The sequence below is a fragment of the Momordica charantia genome, assembly GCF_013281855.1.
Source record: "Momordica charantia cultivar OHB3-1 chromosome 8 unlocalized genomic scaffold, Mcharantia_2.0 BLBB01000008.1, whole genome shotgun sequence".
Classification (NCBI taxonomy): Eukaryota; Viridiplantae; Streptophyta; class Magnoliopsida; order Cucurbitales; family Cucurbitaceae; genus Momordica; species Momordica charantia.
In genome coordinates this window covers 7,774,026-7,786,531 of record NW_028275166.1, presented here as the reverse complement: position 1 = coordinate 7,786,531, position 12,506 = coordinate 7,774,026, and the positions used below count along the sequence as shown (strand labels likewise).

General features: G+C 34.9%; 4 protein-coding genes across 8 annotated transcripts; 3 read left to right on the top strand and 1 right to left on the bottom strand.

The window, feature by feature from the left end:
- Positions 1 to 624: 624 nt before the first annotated feature.
- LOC111020981 (uncharacterized) lies at positions 625 to 4,166 on the top strand. Of its 2 annotated transcripts, XM_022297792.2 has the most exons (6): positions 629 to 1,015; positions 1,106 to 1,230; positions 1,353 to 1,449; positions 2,297 to 2,406; positions 2,501 to 2,575; positions 3,833 to 4,166. In XM_022297792.2, the coding sequence occupies exons 1-6, from the start codon at positions 946 to 948 to the stop codon at positions 3,881 to 3,883; spliced, it is 528 nt and encodes a 175-aa protein (XP_022153484.1). In that variant the 5' UTR covers positions 629 to 945; the 3' UTR covers positions 3,884 to 4,166. The 2 variants fall into 2 exon arrangements, with proteins under 2 accessions (XP_087983920.1, XP_022153484.1); XM_088127794.1 differs by having other exon boundaries at positions 625 to 1,230.
- A 241-nt stretch (positions 4,167 to 4,407) lies between these two features.
- Positions 4,408 to 6,191, top strand: LOC111020982 (uncharacterized). 4 transcript variants are annotated; one of them, XM_022297795.2, is made up of 3 exons: positions 4,408 to 4,549; positions 5,229 to 5,619; positions 5,900 to 6,191. In XM_022297795.2, the coding sequence occupies exons 2-3, from the start codon at positions 5,257 to 5,259 to the stop codon at positions 6,023 to 6,025; spliced, it is 489 nt and encodes a 162-aa protein (XP_022153487.1). In that variant the 5' UTR covers positions 4,408 to 4,549; positions 5,229 to 5,256; the 3' UTR covers positions 6,026 to 6,191. The 4 variants fall into 4 exon arrangements, with proteins under 4 accessions (XP_022153487.1, XP_022153486.1, XP_022153488.1 ...); XM_022297794.2 differs by having other exon boundaries at positions 4,409 to 4,549; positions 5,190 to 5,619; XM_022297796.2 differs by having other exon boundaries at positions 4,411 to 4,549; positions 5,232 to 5,619.
- A 488-nt stretch (positions 6,192 to 6,679) lies between these two features.
- Positions 6,680 to 7,925, top strand: LOC111020925 (triphosphate tunnel metalloenzyme 3). The gene has a single exon (XM_022297721.2). The coding sequence runs from the start codon at positions 7,011 to 7,013 to the stop codon at positions 7,806 to 7,808; it is 798 nt and encodes a 265-aa protein (XP_022153413.1). The 5' UTR covers positions 6,680 to 7,010; the 3' UTR covers positions 7,809 to 7,925.
- Positions 7,926 to 8,354: 429 nt separating this feature from the next.
- Positions 8,355 to 12,202, bottom strand: PTAC17 (plastid transcriptionally active 17). Its single transcript, XM_022297797.2, has 10 exons — positions 11,635 to 12,202; positions 11,118 to 11,183; positions 10,855 to 11,035; positions 10,452 to 10,648; positions 9,988 to 10,038; positions 9,806 to 9,897; positions 9,457 to 9,584; positions 9,039 to 9,121; positions 8,739 to 8,843; positions 8,355 to 8,584 (listed from the first exon to the last, which is right to left on the bottom strand). The coding sequence occupies exons 1-10, from the start codon at positions 11,935 to 11,937 to the stop codon at positions 8,447 to 8,449; spliced, it is 1,344 nt and encodes a 447-aa protein (XP_022153489.1). The 5' UTR covers positions 11,938 to 12,202; the 3' UTR covers positions 8,355 to 8,446.
- Positions 12,203 to 12,506: the final 304 nt, after the last annotated feature.

Sequence of the window (12,506 nt, the reverse complement as noted above, 5' to 3'; positions counted from 1 at the left end):
TTTTTAAAATATTAATAACCATCATCTTTATAATATTTTAAAGTAAATATATTTTTTTAAGTAGATAGGTGTCAAGCAAATAAATTACTTATTTAACTCTATTATATTATAATTTTAATTAATAAATTAAGGTCAAAAATCTATATCTATAAATTTTTCTTTTCAGCAAGTCTATTAATAAATATATTTAATTATATTTATTTCAAATAGTTCTATAAAAAAATTAAGGTTAAAAAACACATTTGATTGCTGTATTTTTGCTAAAGTAACAATTTAATCCTTGAATTTTAGTTCGTAATAATTTAGTACCTGAACTTTGATTTGTAACGATTTAGTCTTTGCATTTTTAAATTTGTAACAATTTAGTCCTTATCGTAAGAAATTTTATTAAAATTAAGTATCAAATTTTATCCTATAATAATTTAATATTTCTAATTTATAAACCTGCTTGGTTCTCTATAGTCTATCCATCTATATACAAGAAACTTAACAAAAAAAATTTACCAAAAACTAAATCGTTACCCATTTGAAATTACAGACACTAAAAGTAGGTAGACAAAAAGTGTTTTTTAACCAAAAATTAATTATTTTCTGACCTTCAAATCACAACATTTAAAACCATTTCTTGCATCTTGTGTACGAGTAACTCATATCACAGCAAATTCCCGGCCAGTAACTCAAGCCAGTTTCATGCAAAAACAGCTCCTCAGTCCCAGATCGGCAGTCCACAGATTGCTCATATCATATCATTTTTTCACATCCTGTTTGGTTTCCTGGAAAATTTTCTGATAAATCAGCGACCAGACAGAATTAGTTCGTTCTCTTGAGTTTGACAAGGTATTGATTTTCAGTGTTCCTGAAGTTGTTTTGATTTATCCCCTTTCCCTTGCAAATTCCCGGCAATCCGTAGATTTGATTTGCGCGTATTGAATCTCACCGATCAAAATGGGGAACTCCTCCTCGATGCTCACTCAATATGATATTGAAGAAGTTCAATGCCACTGCAATAACCTATGTGGGTATTATCGATCTCTTAAATTATTTCTTTGGGTAATCTTCACTTCTAATTTTACCAGTTCTTATTCATTTTTGATATGCAATTCAGTTACGCAACAAGAAATAGTGTCACTGTATGAGAGATTTTGTCAACTTGATCGGAACTCGAAGGGATACATTTTGGCTGACGAGTTCTTGTCAGTCCCAGAATTCGCAATGAATCCCCTTTCGCAGGTTATCTGAACGAATTCTATGATTAATTTCTTGAAAATAATTAGTTTCTGAGCCTGATTTTGTGAAGTGTGTGTACTTCAACCGGTGAATGATAGCTTTTCCTTTCCTTTTGGTATTCCCAGAGGCTGCTGAAAATGGTTGATGGCTTGAACTTTAAGGATTTCGTGGCATTTTTGTCTGCATTTAGTGCTAAAGCTAGCATCCAACGTAAAATTGAACGTATGTATAAAATGTATATTTGCGAGTATTAGATCCTATCTGATGAAACTCGAAATTCGCTAGTTTGGCAGTGTTCTGTAGTTATGATAAAATTTGTCTTTAAAATTCGAAGCGATTCTGGTCTATATTTCCCACTTTTATTTCCCAATTTTAGAGAAATTTTTCGAGAACCATTACCTGATTTAGGCATTTCAAATCAATTGTAGTATTTAAAAAAGAATGTGTTCCTTTGAAAAACGTTTTTCATTTTGCACTTCTGTCAAACTAGGCTCTTATTCTTTTGTTTTTGAATTTTAAGGAATTAGAAAATTCATGGAATGGTTAATAAGTTATCAAATATGATTCTAGTTTTCCTGAAATGTGAAATAACAAAAGACTAAAGAGATAATGAAATGGGGGAAGTCTTGTCAAGCCTCGATCTATTGTACTTGGATCAGTAGGGCTTAATAGGTGGATATAGCACTTTAGTGAATTTGGTTTTTCAGTTTTTGGTAGCCATTTTGATATCTTCTTGGATACTGTACAGTTTTGGGTCAAAATGTTTATTAAACTTCTCTATTCTATAGCGTTCTTCATTCCAAATGGAGGGAGAGGGGACTCACTTCAGTAGTTATATCTACTTCTGCCTATCAGAAACATGACACTCTCTTCTCTTGTTTTCTTTTCTTGTCTTCTTTTGTCGTTTCATTGTGTTTTTTTATTACAGGCTTTACAGCCACTGACATTATACTATTTTAACTACAAATTTGACGAGCTAAAATCTTGGTCTACATTATGCTGATTTAATGGGCTTTGTGATCTGGAAAAAGTTTGAACTCATCAGTTATTGTTATTCTCATTCCACCAGTCATGTTCAAAGTTTACGATGTGGACTTACATGGGAAGGTGTCTTTCAATGCAATGATAGAAGTGCTACGGGATTTGTCTGGTCCTTTCATGTCTGATGACCAAAGAAAGGTACGTAAAACTCTACATCAAACCTCATGAGCCTTAGGGATTTTTTAAGCACATGGCATGTTCTATTAGTTTTGTCCCTTCATCTGTTTTGCAGCAAGTCCTGAGCAAACTTCTAGAGGAAGCAGGTTACTCAAAGGAATCTCATTTAACCCAGGACGATTTTGTCAAGGTTTGTTTCATCCTATCATAAAATCTCATTCTTACTCTTTTGGACCGACAAGAAAAAGTGACTTGCTTTGACACTCTTATTATAAATCCCGTTTTGGTCCCTGAACTTTAACGTTTATTTCATTTTGGTCTTTGAACTATTCAAATGTCCATTTTGGTCTCCGAACTCTAAAGTTTGTTCCATTTTTATCCCTAAACTTTGGAAAAATGACCATTTTTATTCTTACCTTTAGTTCTATTTTTAACAAATTGCTAGTGTGGCTTTAGGTATCTATATTAACATATTAATGTGAGCATGTACTCAAACCACATATGTTGAAGACAAGTATTAGGAAAGTGAATATTGGACGACAAATAATATATCAAGACCTAGACAGTTGCTTTTTAAAAGTTTAGGGACCAAATAATTATTTTCTAAAAGTTTAGAGACTAAAATAGACATTTTGAAAGTTTAGAGACCAAAATGGAACCAACCTAAAAGTTTAGGAACCAAAATGAGATTTAAACCAGATAATTAATACTTATTTGGAAACTTAGATTAATTAAGTTGAGAAAATGGTTTACATAAATCGTTTAAAACTAGCCAAATATCACAGCAAAGATGAAGTAGCTTGTGTTCTCATATTTGCCATCTCAAGAAAATTTGTGAAACAATAGTCATTAACATTTGCAATCATATTTGAAATCTCCTAGACAACCGCAAATAACAGAAGTTTATTGTTGAGATTTAGACTTCACTGCTGAAATATCATAACAGATTTCAAAGTTACTGATTCTTTAGCATCTGAACGACAACCTCCCGCACAATCATGGTTGAGTAGCTTATTTTCTACACTTCGAAACGACTTCATTATTGATCACTTGGTGTCCTGCACCGTGTAACTTTTCCATGAATTTTCCTATAAGCCATCTAGTTCATTTCTGTGATCTCTTACAAACTATTATTGTATTGACTTCTGTCATCTGAACTTACTGTGAACTGCACATTATTTTCTGGCTTCATTGATTCTCTGTGCTCCAATATTATTTATTTGAGGTATTTACATGAGTATTATAAAATAAAATATGTATTTTCAAGTAGAGAAGAAGTTAAAATTTTACAAAAATAGAGTCAAACTAGAATGTAATGTAAAATACATTTGGAAAAGTCAAAAGTTATGCTACGTTTGAAAAAAAAAAAAAAAGTTGTGTCATTTTTTAAAATACATATCAAATTTATGTCATGAAATGAATTGTTTTTCCTTCTGTTCTTTTGCAGATTCTGGGAAATTCTGGACTGAAAATGGAGGTTGAGGTGCCAGTCGATTGAGATGACTATTTAAGCTACTCTTTTGGCTCCTACATCTTTCCCTTTCTCAACAAAGAGGAACACAATGAAACCAAAATGAAGTTCGGAAATGATCAATTTTCAGTGGAAGCATCAAATATCAACGTCTTGATGAACAACTTCAATTCTTCAGACATGTTCATTTATGCAATCATATACTCAATTTAATTTTATGGCTCATCTTTTTGTAGAAAGATGTTAGATCTCAAAGATTACAGGCCATCTTATCGAAAATTTTCTCAAAAAAACATTATCTTTTGTCGAATTTGCCCCAACTTTTTAGAATTTTCTGCTCTGTTACTAGTCGTGGTGAATTTGATCTTTTTAATAGACGGAATCTGATTAGCCATTTAGATGGTGGTATGTGTAAATGGGTCATGTGAGTTAGTTATGGATAATTCCTTGAACTGTAAATATTCAATCAGAAGCATTCAAAGGTCTCTTATTTATCTTCACCCTTTCACTTCATTGCTTTCTTACAAGGTGAAGATAAGGTTGATGGTTTTAAAAAGCTACAGGATTTTACATGACGCCAAAGCTTCTGCAGAAAAGGAGCCAAAACCTGCCTACTTGATACAGCAATCCTCCAAAAGCCGCCATTAGAGACTCATGGGATCAACCGACTTACAATCTTCATCCTAATAACAGGTTTACACTAAAAACTTCACCTTGAGAAATGTGCAACTCTCTCTCTCTGGAAAATAAAATTTGGAGTGTTCTGTTGAGTCCATTTCTTGTATCTTTAAAGCATGATTACTTGCCACTGCAACCCTCTCAGGTAAGCAACATTCATTCACATGTCACAATGATGTCTCCAACCCAACCCAACCTCTCCTCTCTTTCTTCTTCTTTTTTCTTTTTTTTTTTCATCTGTTTTTAGTGAGGCTAAACTTCTAGAGTTGTATCTGATACGTCCATGAACTTTAAGTTGCCTCTGAACCTTTAATGTTGCGTCTCAGTGGCCTTTTGAACTTTAAAAATATTGTGCCTAATGGTTGGTTTAGTACTTGTTAAAAATGTTCTAAAATTTAGATTAGTTTAACCTTTTTTTGTTATTTTTAACCTAAATCTCATTTATGTTGAGAACATAAAAAGACTATAAAGCTTTTCATCGTGTTTTCTTTTTCCAACACTGTTGAAGCTAAACTTTATTATCGTCCTCTTCACATTCTCCATATGGCACCCTTTCCCAAGTATAAAATTCCTCTTTCTCTCTCTCTCTACGGAGCCCAAAAGTTGGAAATTTTTTACAGTCCAAGTAAGAAAGTTTTCCTTGTGCTTCAAAAAGTTCACACAACAGGCAAGAAAACTTACAAACTGGCCTCAGAAGGTGACTCTTTTCTGAGGCAGTTACAATGGCAGAACACCAAGAATTCCCTCATAGTCATAGAATGGAAGCAGATGGTTCACGTCATGAGATGGTTTTAAGAGCATTTGATCAAAATGGGGTTGCGAAAAAACCGTCGAAAGACACACCTGGTTCAAGAGTTAAAGCTTGTGAAGTCGAGAAGATCAGTAGAAGACTGAACATCCTTGAAGAAGATACAAGAGACATGAAGAAAGCTTTGTTTGACAGTTTGGAGGAAAGCAGAAATCTGGTGTATGAGATAAACCAGCAATTTCAGAGCATAAACAAAAGCCATCAACTTTGTAATGAAGTAGCTTCTGGTTTCATGGCTCCTCTTGAAGATCATGATGAGACACTCAATTCTCCCAAGGTAAGATTCTTGAATCTTGGCATATATACTTCAAATTACTTGAGTTGTGAATCGATTTTCGGAACCATTTTATGAACATTCTTTTGAGAATAACCTTTTACACTTGTAAGATTATTGTTCATGATGTGTTTTTTTTTTTTTTGAAATGCAAGTTAAAATTGAAAATAAAAACATTGATCAGATCATTTGTATTGAATCTTTTAAAACCAAAACTATTTTGTTTAGCACTCTCTCTATGACTGATGATCTTATATGGTGTGGATTTTTGTGGAGAAAACAGGTATGGAGGAATGGTGTTGGCCTATCAGAAATCTTTCATCACCAACCAAATTTATCTCTCGTCTTCAAACATTTCAAAGCAACTTTGTTAGCATTACAACATTCTGCCAAATCTAGGGATCTTTGAAGAGAAAAATGAACTTTTTTTTTTCTTTTTAACTTTTACAAAGGTACTTGTAAATTGAAGAGATTCAAATTTGGGATGAATATTTAAGGCAGCAGAAGTTTACTAGTTAATTCACTAGTGAAAAAAAATAATAATAAAATCACTGTTAATTTTTCCTATTGGATTATTACCATTTTGTTATTAATTACGTTGGGGGAAAAGAAACATTAATCTCTCTTCTTTTTGGATATTTGATCCTCTATATTGTTTACTTTTACTATATATATATATGTGTGTTTTTTTTTTACCAATGATCTTTTAAAGTCTTGATTTTGGTCTCTTTGTTTTTATCTATCCTTTTAAGTTTAAAAAGTTGATTTTAATTCTACAGCTTTTAATAAATTTCACATTTATTCTTGGTTATAAAAGTCTTGTCCTAAATTGGTAGAGAATAAGAAGAGATCAAGTTTGAGGACTAAAACTAAAATTAAATTGTACTAAAAAAAAAACAAATTAATTTTTCTTTTTTAAAAAAGTGTAAAAGTTCAAGTAACAAAATCACTCAAATGATTCCTAATCTTTAAGATTTTTTTCAATTTGATCCTTTATTCTTTTTGGAATTCTCGATTTTGCCCTCAATGTATTGAAAATTTTCAATTAGGTTATATACAGAAAATTTGCTAGAACTTTGTTCACATAAACCTAATTTAAATATGTTTTTCTTAGTACACATATTTAATAAGTTGATAAAATAATAATACAATAAAACTAAATTTGAGAATTTTAAATTTTAAATTTTTGTTAAACGGATAATTTTAAAAGATTTGAAGATTAAATTGAGAGTGAATTAAAAGAAGATTAGGAAGTTCTTGTTTCACTCGCTTTCCAGTTGAAGGTGTGTTCCTATTTATCTAATCTGTAAAATCATCCGGAAAATTCATCGGATCGTCCGTGGTTCACAAATTCAAACCCTAATCCAATCTTTTCTCTGCCCTCAACCACCAAAATGAGTCTCCGATTGATTCCCAATTCCGGCGATTGCTGTCTCCTTCGTCGTACCACCGTCGTCTCGAAGAACAATCTCCAGAAAAAGAATCGCGTTACCGTTTCCTCAGCAGCCAAACACAATCCTTCTCTTTCCCTCCGCATTGAATCGAGAATCAGAAGCCATGTTTCGGAGGTAAATGTACCAGTGGAGGTGGAGATAAAGCTTCGCCTCGCAGATTCTTCATCTCACCAGAAACTCTCCGATCTGCTCTCCTCATATCACCTCAAAACGCACGTTCAAGAGAACGTCTTCTTCGACGGCGCGAACGCCGAGCTCTACTCCAACCTCGCCGTCCTCAGGATCCGATTCTACGACGACGACAGCCACTGCGTACTCTCTCTCAAAGCGAAACCTGTAATCTCCGGCGGAATCAGCCGCATCGAGGAGCACGAAGAGCCGCTCGAGCCGACGGTCGGCCGCGCCTGCGTCGCCGATCCGGATCGCCTGCAATCAATTGAATCATCGAAGATAATGGAGAGAGTGAGGGAAGAGTATGGGATTGGGAAAATTGGATTTGTTTGTTTAGGAGGATTCAGGAACGTGAGGCAGGTTTATGAATGGAAGGGATTGAAACTGGAATTGGATGAAACGATTTTCGATTTCGGAATAAATTACGAGATCGAATGCGAGAGTGAGGAGCCGGAGCGGGATAGAAATTTGTTGGAAGAACTTTTGAAGGAGAATGGGATTGATTATTCGTATTCGGAGACTTCGAAATTCGCAGTTTTTCGATCGGGGAAGTTGCCACAATTCTGAAACTTTCTACCAGTGGGAGTTACGAATTTATATGGTTTTTTTTTCTTGTCATTTAATTTTATTTTTCGTTGAATTATAAAAAGTTTAATAAATGAGTTGTTTTTAGGGTTTTAACAATATTGGAGGATCCAACTTTTTGGTTGAAGTTCCCAACATTTTTTTGTTGAGGTTATATAACCAATTGAGCTATATGACATTATTTTAGTTAGTAAATTGAGGAGGCAGTCATCGAGAGTTTAGATTTTAAATGTCGATCTTGATGATGAAAATGTCAAATAAAAATATCGAGATATTTATAGAAAGGTTATAAAATTCATAAAATATATATAAATTAACCAATAAACATTTCAACTAATAAATTAAAATGGATTAATATTAATATTCTATCTATATTAATAATTTTTTATTGATATTTTTCACATTTTATCGATTTTTTTGTAATATTATAGAAATATCGCTTTGCCGCTTGTGTCGATGTCGAACTCAAGGGTACATGAACATGTCGACGGATATTTAATACCATAGTAATATCGAAGGAGAACACAATGAAGGGGAAAAAATCTCTGTATTAATGTTTCAAATGCAGTTTCTTCCAAAAATCATGTTCTGTTGCCATATAGGAAGAACAGAGAAGGCAATCACAGTAAACAGGCTTTGAACCCAGCCTCCAACTCTTCTGCATCCAAGTTTTTTCCTATAAACACAATCTTGTTGATTCTCGGCTCATCCTTGCCCCATAATCGATCGGGCGAACCTTGGAATATATCATGAACACCCTGCCACACCCAACAGCCAAAAAAAAACTTATTATCGAACTCGAGAAAAATCCCGACAAGAAAATGAAGGGAAGGGCTCCGGAAGTTCAACAAGTTCTGTTGGGTGGCTTAGTGAAGCATTTGATTTGGTTTCATTGATTTTTCTTTCACTCACCTGAAAGACGAATCTCTCATCCATGCCCTGAACTGATAGAAGTCCTTTCATCCGGTATATGTCTTCGCTTCGGTCCAACAATAATGTACCGAGCCACAGGTTTGCCTGAACAAGACCAACAAAAAGGTGAGAATCATTTGCACGGGCAAAACTCGACGTATAGCCATGAAGAAACAATGGTAGAAGTAGAAGAAAATACTCTTGTGGCATTCTTAATATGGTTGGCTTGATAAAATACCACATCTATGAAGGATTATAGAGTTCGTTTTGATAACAGAAAAAACCCATTTCCACACCAACCTTCTCAAGATCCAAGATTCCTTCACAGACAATACTGACAGAAGAAACGCCTGGATCGTGCACGTGATCGTGTGAATGGTGGTCTGCATAAAAGAGTTGAAAAATGACGTTAGATCGAAAAAGTAACAATGTACCAATGAAATGACTTGTTACAACAATCCCATGATCAAGATGCTGAAGCAATCTATTCAAGCATCCTAAATTGGCAAAATATCAACAACAAATCTGAATGATGCACCATTTTCATGAGAATAGAAAGCAAGAACCATGAAGCTATAATCCATGAATGAACGGAATCATCAAATTGCAGAGTCACCAAAAGACAATTGGACTGAAGAGTGGCATGGCTCTATATAAAACATAACATTTAAAAAACGCAGAATGGATGTGACATGATTATATGAACACATAATTTTACCATGATTGTGGTCATGTTCATGATGATGATGATGGTCATGGTCGTGATCGTGGTCATGGTCGTGATCGTCATGGTGGCTATGATTGGCATGTTCTTCCCTCGATTCAGTATCAACAGCACTATCTATCCTGTAAACATGAAATACGGATGAGAAGGAGATCCAAACTTAACCAAACAAATTCATGCAGGAGTGAGCCAAACTGAATACTTTTATCTAACAAGACTTATTTTTTCCCCCTTAAATTATTGGTGACAGGAGTCTATTATTGTTTACATACTGAAAAAGTGACAACAAAAGAATCAGTTCTTTCAATGACAATTCAAATAGTTGTCAATGGGAAGGAACCACCTCTCCAAATCAAAGCCTCCTATCCCAAGAACATAATCCAAGTCAACCTTGCCAAACTTTGTCCTCTTCAGTTGAGCCATCCCATTTATTTTCTATTCTCGGAAGGAAAAAGAAATATAAATGATGTATTCAGAAGCTAATGAATCAATGAAATAAGATAATGCTAAGATAAAGATACCAACCTTTATCCGCTGGACCAGATCGGCAATTTGTGGCTCGCCAACAAGATCAGTCTAGTGTCATACAGTTCATGAATTAGCCAAGCATTTTGAGCTAAAACTGAAATTAATCTAAAGTAGAATATTCAAGGTTGCTGAATTTTTTTTGGTTAATACGATACCGAAAAGAGGCATAATAGCATGTTAGGAAGGAAGCTCGGTGCCTAGCTTAGAATGCCAGAGCCAAATTTCTAAGTTGCACTATCAGTTGGGAGGACAGACATTAACCTTGAATGCACAATCCTTAAAAACAAAGTAACAAGCAGACATTCTATCAAGTTACCACCAAACAGGAAAATGATGGCTTTGAATTTTTTGTGCATAAATTGTGAACAAGCTTGGGTTTGAGAAAACCTTACTCTCAAATTAAGACGAGTTGTTTGAATATTAGATTTCTAGGGGCTAAAAAAGTCATCAATCATGAATACCTTGTTTACTATGATTCGATCGGCATAAGCAATTTGTTCTACAGCCTCATTCACAACTCCTTCTGGCTTAACTTCGTCCAAGTGGAATGCAGCATGTTTGGCATCAACTAAAGTGACAACACCATCCAACTTCACATCATTAAAAACCGAGTCCTCAGCGTAAAACGTCTGAATGATTGGTGATGGATTTGCCAATCCTACATATTCCAATGAGGTAATAGAACATAAAAGAAAATGTCACATCCAGTTACTATAACATTACACATCCTAAGGAAAGTAACTAGTCCATGCAGCTAACTTTAAGAGCACAAGACCACGGGAAATGGAAATCTTCATGGATAGGACCAACATGCATTAATTACTACATAACGAATTCCTAATTGGGGACTCTTCGAGTTCGTACCTGTAGTCTCAATCACAATATGGTCAAATTTCCCTTTCTTCTTATTAACCAGCTCCGATATCATCCGAACAAGATCGCCCCTCACAGTGCAGCAAAGACATCCATTATTCAACATGATAATGTCCTCAGCACCAGTAGTTTTTGCAGCAACCAAAGAACCATCAATATCTACTTCTCCAAACTGTGGTGTAAAACACAATGCAACATTTATATACAATCCAGAAGGAACCGCACGATCAGACATGGAAAGTTCTATATTGTACCTCATTTTCAATTACTGCAATTCGCTTCCCGTGCTCTGCTGTCAAGATATGGTTAAGTAACGTTGTCTGCAAAGTTCCAGATGCAAGCAGAACCAAAATTACTCTTAGATATTTCCAAAGAATCATTCAATTCACAGTCCATTGGAAGAAACTAAAAGAAACTATAACTTATTCTCCCCAAAGTAGTTGACAGAAAATTTCATTTCCGAGGCATTTTTTCTTCTTCAAAGACGAAAGGCATATTGGCAAAAACCCAAAACAAGGATCTACAAGACACAGATGGAAATAAACAGAAACTTCAGGAATGCCAAGTGAAATCCATCATCATCAGTAAGCTCCGTTCTTAAGATTTGAACTATGCTTTCTGAACTGTTATTTTAACAAAAACACTCCCTCAATCACAGTCCAAATAGCGTAAGACACTAAAACATCGCTGCCAATTCTACTTAATTTTCCCTAGTTTTCACAGAGAACTAAAACGGCCCAATACAGCCGGGAAAAGAGAGAAAATCCATACCTTCCCAGAACCCAAAAATCCGGTAATAATCGTAGCCGGAATCCGGTCGTCGGGCGGAATCTTCGTCAAAACATCAGAATCATCGCTCTCGGACGTCGGTGCGGCCGTCGAAGCGACCGAGAATCTTCGCAAGCCCCGCCTCGACGCGACAGGAAAATTGACGGCCACAGTTCTCGATTGAAAAGACCTCAGAGTGAAGCTCAAGGAGCGAGATGTAAAGTTAGAAGAAATCTGGTTCGCGCGCCTTGAAGTGAGGCTCAAAAAGCTGGTAGCTGTGTTAAGAGAAATGGAACCCATTGCCATGGCAGCAGCGAAAGGGGATTTCTGAACCTTTTGGGGGTTCTTCAGAGCGAAGAAGATAAAGGGTTATCAGAATTTTGAAGGTTTAATTCAGGACGCTTCTCAATTGGCGCATTCCATTGCGTACAAGAAGTCTGCCTCTAGATACTTCCTTCCATTTTCTTGGGAAAGTTTCCAATTTCTTAATCCTTTTTTCCTTTTTCTTTTCTGAATTGTAAAATTCTGCAGGCCGGCGACTGGGACTGGAATCTGGATTCACTCGTAGAATGTTTCATTCTGGGTTTTGTTTTAATTACTTAATCAAAATTAACTTTACAATCTTTTTTTCTTTCTTCTCCAATGTCCAAGAACATTTACCCAAAATCAATTTGTTTAGTTTAATATATGAGGGTGAATATTCGGACTTTCTATCTTTTGGGTCAAAAATATATGTTTTTCGAGCTAAACTGCCTGTTAACACCTATAAATTAGAGAGGAGCGATATCTTAATTTTAAAGAGTAAATAGATATAATGGCTGGGTAAACAAATATAATGCTAAAAAATATAAAGACACAGAACTAAAGTGTATGAA